The sequence below is a fragment of the Centruroides sculpturatus genome, unplaced genomic scaffold (genome assembly GCF_000671375.1).
Source record: "Centruroides sculpturatus isolate CEXI.00-Female unplaced genomic scaffold, Cexi_2.0 scaffold918, whole genome shotgun sequence".
NCBI classification, from domain to species: Eukaryota; Metazoa; Arthropoda; class Arachnida; order Scorpiones; family Buthidae; genus Centruroides; species Centruroides sculpturatus.
The window spans coordinates 236,848-245,196 of NW_019385109.1; the positions used below are offsets into that span (position 1 = coordinate 236,848).

The window sequence follows — 8,349 nt, forward strand, 5'->3', positions numbered from 1 at the left end:
GAGATATGGGCTTGAAAGTGGTTGAAAGTGGAAGATTTTCTATTTTGATTTTAAAAATTTTCGAATTCGAATTTAAATTCAAATTGGTTCGATTATAGAACGATTGTAAACGTTCCAGAAAATTGATCAAATTGAAAATAGTTTGTTTGACTGGACGTAAAAATTCTCTAATTAGTCTGGAAACTGGAGACCTAATTCTTGCATTCTGTGAAAACGGGTAAGATTGGCTATAATGTAATTATCTTAATCTTCACTATCGTTACTTTTTGTCCACAAATAAAAACCCAGTGAAGCAGGTCCTTGCAGCTAGTTATATAATAAAATCGCAGTACAGAACTGCAGTACAGAATAAAAAAGTACAGAACTGCGGCTTCCATGAATTTTGCAAAACCTACATTTCGGCTCCCACTGAACTCTTGCTTGCTCATCCATAATATGATAAGCCAATTTAATAAAATATATTTAAACCAAATATTTCAATTTTAGATAATAAATCAAAGGAAGAACAATTGTAACTTATCAGCAAAATTTAATAACTTTTTATTATTTGCACAAATTTTATTTTTAATTGAATTTCTTTAATTAAAGTCAAACTTTTAATATCAATTGTCACAAAAAACTATTCTGTATTGAGAGAAACTGGAAAAAGTGAAATTAAATAAACATGTTAGATCAAAACAAGTCATGTAAGTGAATAGTGTGTATATTTTTATATTATTTAAACAGTTTTACTTTGTTGTTTCCAGTTTGAGAAGTGTTGAACACAGAAACTGTGAAAATTTAAAATTATCCTGTATATTATTATTAATTACCAATTAATTTCAGAAAAAAGTATACTTTCAACCATTTTAGCACATATTGTGACTAACCACTTCAGTTTATTTCCAATATTATATATTTTAATCAAGATTTGTAATGTTTTATGAAAATTAATTAGTTTATTTGCTTAACAAATACCTGTTTTATCTGATCAGCTTCTACTTTTGATGGATCCAACTGACTTTCTGCCATTTCTTATCTGAAATAAAATCAAGTTCTTTAGTTAATAAACTGTTCATTACATTATGATTTATAACACGATCAATTTTAAGCTCAAATAAATAAATATATCTAATTCTTATTTTGTTTTAAATTAACCAATACATGCCAACCTATCTCTAGTAAAAAAATGATGGAGTGAATAAATGTAAACCTGATAAATTTAAAGCATTTTCTAATATCTAAAAATATTTAATAGCTACAATATAAAATGATTTGATAGTCGCAGAAGTAGCATAATTTAAAAGAAGTTTTTGTATTTCTTAAATTTCCTGGAGGAAATTTAAGAAATACAAAAACAGTTAACTGCATTTGAAATTTAATCATTTTAAGAGGTAAATACTATTGCACTATTAAAGAAATATTTAATCACACACACTCAAACAAACAAAAAAAATATATATATAACAAAGCTTAAAAGCATTTTCACCTTTGGCATTGGAAGTGTCTTAAGTAAAGTTTAAAAAGAGTAAACTTAAAAGAAATAAGAAAAAGAAAGAACTTAAAAGAATAAAAACTTCAAGTTTGTAGATTATTTGATTCCTTTCTAACATCTTCTAAACAAAATTGTCTATTAGCAGCGTCAGAAAGATTATTTATATGTTTTGCGAATCCAACCATCGGGCTCACATCAGTAGTATCAACATCATCCCCACTACTGTTCTAAGCCATTACTAAATTAATGTCATTAAAATTTTTATTGATGTATCTATGGTAATTCTGAAAGTTTATTTAATTGTTAGTTCTTCAAATTTGTACATGCTACGAAAGGCACAAATGTTGAAGTAGTTTAGCATTCTGTAATACTGGTTTTCTATACATAATAAAACTTAATAGTGTTTTTCTAAGTCTAACTTGATGTCCTGTGGTGGTGTAATAAGTCTAGCAGTAAAGAAAAGCCAATTTTAGTGCTCACAAGCCATAATAAAACTTTATGAATTATGCACAATTATTTTTACGTGGTAGATACATTCTTGAAGAATCTGTGTCAAAAACATACTGTCCACATGGAAAAATAGAAGATTGGTTCCAGACCTTAAAAGCAGTAAAAATAATATGACCACCATGGGCAAATGCAGCTCTTTTTGAGTTACACGCGGCTCTTGCTGAAAGTGTTAATTTCTGCTTTTTATTATTATTTTTACAATTTTACTTCCACAATTTTGTGAAAATATGTTTATTAAAAAAATTCAATATTTGTTTTATATAGTATTTATATCTATATATATATATAAAAATGGACGTGTGTGTCCCTATATTTCACTTTTCAGCCAAAACTGCACATCGCACATGAATGGTGTTTGTATGTGGTAGTAGCCCCAAGTCTCCATTCGTGCACTATGGTGGTTGCGTCTCGATAGCTATAAGGNCAGTTGAGATCAGGTATTAGGCAGAACAGCTCTTCACTGATATCATTTGTTTGATATGAAACAAAGTTAACCATTAGTTTGAATTTCTAACCCCTTGTCAACTAGAAATTCTTTGTTTAACATTCCATTTCGTTAATACAAAAATAAATAAAAATGTATTTTTTTTTTCAAATACGTTTCTATTATTGTTGTATAATTGATTGAGTTTAATAATAAAAAACAATAAAATAATTTAAAAATTAAAACTGACTTTTTAGCATATTATATTAATAGTTACATATTACTTAATTATTAATTAGGTAATATGTAACTATTAATATAATATGCTAAATTAAATTTTTAATAATATATAATAATTCTATTTAAGAAAGAATTAATGTAAAGTATAAATTTAAATTACATTTTTTTAAAACATTAAAATTCTGAACTTCATAAATATGCAAATCATTATCATTTGGCTTGGATAAATGTTTTATCAAGTTTAGAATTATTACAAGCACAACTTCTTGTTAAAACATTTGAAGTTTTTTTTAAGTTATACCTCAAATTTTACAATAGTTTTCTTTAAAATAAAAAAAGATTAACATATTACAGTTTAAAAAAAATGATTGTTTCTCCGGAGAGTACACAACAAAGTGACGAAGAAAGTACTAGCTCTAGAGGTACGAAAAGAAAATTTAGTCGTACCAGACGTGATCGTTCAATTCGCAGTATTGAACTAATTCGTTTCTGCAATGAAACTGCTGAAAACATACGTGTGAAAACGTTAGAGAGCACTGAAACACCCTGTGTTACGAGTGAACTTAGTTTCAGTTTTAAAAATAATGTTAAATGTACTTTTGGAATAACTCACAGAGGAAGACGTACCGTATGTTTAAAACTAATATTATTTTTATTCTAATGTTACCAGAAATCTTAATATTATTATTATTTTTTTCTGATAAAATGTTTAGTTTGAAACCTATTATTATGACGATGCATTGAAATTTAAAAGTACATGTTCAATTGAGAAACTTGCTGAAAGAGGTAATGCTTTATGGATTCCAGATATGCACGAAAATCTTCCTGAGTATCTTTTGGCTGCTAGTGATAATTTATATTTATATGAAAATATCGATTCTATTTTAATTCCTAGAGGATATTTTCGAAACGTAAGTGTAGATATTTAATAAATTTTAATGTGTCTAATGTTGTAATTTAATTTTTTAAATTTTCAACAATATTTTACTAGTTACTAATTATGTGAAATGATTTTTAGGATTACAACTACAATTTACAATAAATTTTAAATTAAAACTTTGTTTTCCATCTATTTATGACTGTTATAGCTCATTTTATACGTCTACAAAGGACGAAAGGAACCGTAGTATAACATATTTCAACAAGAACTTTATATGATAGTTGATGGTTTGATGCATTTCGTTTCACCAATGCGTCAAAGATCAGTCTTACTTTTTAAATATTTCTAATAGGTTTTAAGCAAATTTATTTATTATTGCACTTTTCTTTTTTTTTTTACTTTTTATACCCCGTGGACACAGGATATTTTATCGAAATCATTCAGGGATTTGAGGTTTTGATCAAGCCAACAATGTTCGTGTGGCGAGAGACATGTCCCAATGCACTAGAAACAAACCACCCCCCAAAAAGTTTTTAGTGTTACTCGTCCGGATTTGAACCCGGGCTCCCAAAGAGGTAGATTGACACATTACATAATTATGACCGAAAACGTTTGTTTTAAAGAAATATGATTTGCTGAAATTAATGAAATTTTTCATTCTTTAAATTTTGAATAAAATATTTTAAAACTGATTGTTTAATAAAACTGGAATTAATTATAGAACTGACTGACTTTTTGTTAAAGTATTTTCGTTTTGTGGGCACTAGAAGGGTTATTTTTATCAAGATTGTCATAAGATCGGCCAAGCCCAGAATGGGGCGGCCAGGTGATGAAAAACAAAGTTCGACATATTTGAAATGAACAACCTCAAAAAATTTCTAGATTTTTCCACCCTTTCGAATTTGTTTCTGGTCCTCCAAATCAAAAGCTTGGCACCTTAAATTTCATATTAAGTTTTATTAAATATAAAAATTTTTTACAATTAAAACTATTCCATTTACAAATTTAATTGTTGAAGTCATTATTATTCAAGTTTGCATATCTACTGACTACTGACTAAAAAACCATACACGACTACTTTAATCCGTTTCAAGTCATACCGAACCAAAAAGTGGCGGGCTTGATAAAAGACTCACGTCATGGCCGTTTATTTATTGTAAAAAATAATACAATGGTTATATGATACGAAGCGTTGCTACACAATACAAATACAAAAGTTTATATAACACAAATTATTGCTACACACATAGGCAATGACAAGAAAGAAATTTAATAACTTTAATTTTAACTTATTTTTATTTAACTTATTTTTATATTAATTTGTATAATATATGTTAAATAACACATAAACATAAGCACAAAAAAAATGCAAAGTTCATGTTTTGTGAGGAAGGTCCTGGGTTTTCTGAAATTCTTGTTTTTTGCGATAAACTCCTGTAGTTTCATTTGTCGCTTTTTTTCTTTCCTTAAGCAAATGTCGGTAGTAGATGATCGCATCCAAAACGACTCGTTTCTCTTTTGCACTGCTTTCAAAATCTGGATCATTCGCTACAATTTGATCAACGATTTCGGTTATCGTTACCAAACTTTTACTAAGGAAATCTGTAACAAGTTCTTTGGGTTCTTCGTTCTCAGAAACTCTGTTTTCCAGTTCTACATGAATTCCTTGTTCTGCCAGTTCTTGAATGTCGTCGTTGATAAGGATATTAGTAAAAACCTGCTGTAACTCNATTATTTTGTATAATAATATATGTCAAATAACACATAAACATAAGCACACAAAAGTGCAAAGTTCATCTTTTGTGAGGAAGGTCCTGGCTTTTCTGAAATTCTTGTTTTTTGCGATAAAGACCTGTAGTTTCATTTGTCGCTTTTTTTTCTTTCCTTAAGCAAATGTCGGTAGTAGATAATCGCATCCAAAACGACTCGTTTCTCTTTTTCACTCCTTTCAAAATCTGGATCATTCGCTACAATTTGATCAACGATTACGGTTATCGTTACCAAACTTTTACTAAGGAAATCTGTAACAAGTTCTTTGGGTTCTTCGTTCTCAGAAACTCTGTTTTCCAGTTCTACATGAATTCCTTGTTCTGCCAGTTCTTGAATGTCGTCGTTGATAAGGATATTACCAAAAACCTGCTGTAACTCTTCAGTATTCTGCTCGTCTACATCTCCTAGTCCTGCTGTATCGATTAGGTTCAGTTTGGTCAACCTAACCATACAGCGATAGGCTCATCTCGGGGAGAATTCTTGGATACCTTCAGCCATAACTTCTTCCACACTTCGTTCGTGCTTTTTTCGAGCAGACCGCGTTATATCAAATCAGCGTTAATTAAGTGGGATCTTACTGTATTTTTATTATTGATTATTTTTGTGTTGTTAAACGCTATAAATTATGGATTTCTGTAACTGTAGATAATTCACAAATAATTGTTATTGTTGAGGTATTTTCTTTATTATTATTGATAACTATATTCGTCTCTCCTTTCAAAGATTTCTGTTTCCTTATTAAATAAATATAAATAAATAACTAATTAACGGATTATATGGCAGTTTTAATTAACACCAATATTTTAGGTGTTCATTGTAAGGAGGATCAAATGTATGAGTATCAAGAAATTTAGTTAGTTAGTCTGTTCTTTACACAGTTCAATATAGTTTGAGCAAATGTAATTAAAATTTTGAAGAAGTACTCTTTCATTCAGAAATTGTTGACTACTACTTTTGGTCGTATTATCTTTAATCTCTCGCCTGCAACAGGTAATCGTTCTGTCAAATCAACGAAACTTGGCATTCCAATTCCAATAAGAAAAACCCAGCAATGCTTTGCGTAACTTTCTCGGCTTAAAACTTGCGTATGGCATAACTTGAAAGCGTTTTGAGATACAGCCACGCATCTACTTAGCATCTCCCGAACAAATGTCCCATACCTTCCCTGTTTTATAAGAGAAATTAGCCTAATTACTTTGCTACGAAATTATCAGCAATCACAAATTATGGTTTTTAGTTTTCAAGGGTATCAGTTTAAGTGTTTTGTTCATTTTTAGCGAAGTTTCATTGGTTGGTTGATTACCATTTCATATTGGTTTGTGAATGAGACGTTACAGTTAATATTAGAAAACAATTTCAATTTCTTGATTCATGAAAATAAACAACAATTTTTTGTTGAAAAACGAAAATTTCTGTCTACCTGACCAATGAAATTGCGTCAATTCGTACAATACGAGCATCACATTCTTAGCAAGCACAAAACACATATTGGGAGTTTTCCAATGTGCCAAGTAAAACTCATTGGTTAATATGCCTCATAATGATTGTCGATTTGTCTTAATTTTCTTAAATGAATTTAAATAAAATCGATATATATTTTTTTCTTTTTAAAGTAGATTTTTTGTCGTTTTTATTTAGTTTGGTTACATTTTCTATTTTCTTTTTATAATTTATTTAACACTTCATGATAAGCACAGTAGTGGTATACGAAAATAATCAAAATGTTAACATGGTTTTTATTCCAATGTTTGTTGTCCTTACATTTTGCTCGGGGATCGTCTGACATATCTGTTAGTACTACATATATTTAGAAATAAACTGTATTAATAAAATATGTGTAGAATTACAAACTTATGAGACTTGTTTAATTTCTCCACACTTTCGTTGCAAACGACGAACACAGAATAGTAATAGAAACAGCATACAGGTTTGAGATTGAAATTAGTGACTCCCTCCTTAGTAGAATTTCTGATCTCAAGTTCTTTACTTCATATTTATTGCAAAGGAAATTAATGCATTGAATGTAAAATATTCTCGTTTAAAATATGAGATGTAAAATAATTCATATCTCTAACTTATTTGCATTATAATAATACTTAGAATAAAAGAAAGGTAATAAATATTGCTTCTTTAAAGTTGAATCAAGTGAAATAAAGTTGTTAGTTTAGAACATTACATTTTTCTTTATAAAATAAGTCATAAATATTCAGTATATATAGATGTATGGGATTCGTTAACTGTGCATGTATAATAAATAAATTAAAGAGTAAAAATGTCTTTTTACTTTTTACTCTTTTATTGAAAGTAATTTTCTCCTTGACCGTTAAGAAAACTATTTTTTGTATATTCCTATCTAATTTTCTCATCAAATAATAGCAAAATATTGCTAATACGACTTCAGTTTATATAAAAAAACAAAGAAAAATAAGTCGATCTTTTATGTTTCTTAAGTATTTATGATTAATTAAAATATTAGATTCGGTACAGTTTACTGTAATTTTCTATACTTGTTTATTATTAATTCTTTAGAATATGTTTCTACTTATAGCTATCTTGTTCTATTTACTTGAATATTTTAATACATTTAAAAATGTTTTAATAATTTACATTTAACAAAGCCATTTTTTTATTGTTCACCAAACAAACAACAAGGCGGATGCATTCAGGGGTCCGCCACGGTGGTTGACCCGAGGAGGGAATGGAGCGAATTATAGTATTAGAGGAAACCGTCTCACGAATGGTGTCTACATAGGCGTTATACGAGGTGGGACTCGATTCCTCGGTGGTCCAAAGCTGATCGAGATTATTGAAATAACGACTCCAATTTGTAGAAAAGTAAACGAGGGGTAGTCGTCGGGTTAGGGGTGCCCGAGATAGATAGAGTGATCGAAATAGGAGCGTGGTCACTGGTTAATGTATCCACGCAAGGGCTCCACAAGGCGGAACCTAATAGGTCCAGGGAGCAGAAGGTCAGGTCTATAGCTGATGATCCGTTTGGGTGGAAATAAGTTGGTTCCCCTGAGTTCCAACAGCATAAGTTCGCGTATGAGA

General features: G+C 29.4%; 1 protein-coding gene across 1 annotated transcript; it reads left to right on the forward strand.

The window, feature by feature from the left end:
- Positions 1-2,930: 2,930 nt before the first annotated feature.
- Positions 2,931-3,690, forward strand: LOC111634850. The gene is made up of 3 exons (XM_023379687.1): positions 2,931-3,276; positions 3,362-3,559; positions 3,667-3,690. Exons 1-3 carry the CDS (start codon positions 3,013-3,015, stop codon positions 3,688-3,690), a joined length of 486 nt encoding a protein of 161 aa, XP_023235455.1. The 5' UTR covers positions 2,931-3,012.
- Positions 3,691-8,349: the final 4,659 nt, after the last annotated feature.

Bases quoted from the DNA above. Each gene is read 5' to 3' on its own strand.
- LOC111634850 (XM_023379687.1), top strand. From the start codon at position 3,013: ATGATTGTTTCTCCGGAGAGTACACAACAAAGTGACGAAGAAAGTACT. The intron at 3,277-3,361 runs GTATGTTTAAAA...TAAAATGTTTAG, and splicing joins CTCACAGAGGAAGACGTACC to TTTGAAACCTATTATTATGA. The intron at 3,560-3,666 runs GTAAGTGTAGAT...AATGATTTTTAG, and splicing joins CTAGAGGATATTTTCGAAAC to GATTACAACTACAATTTACA.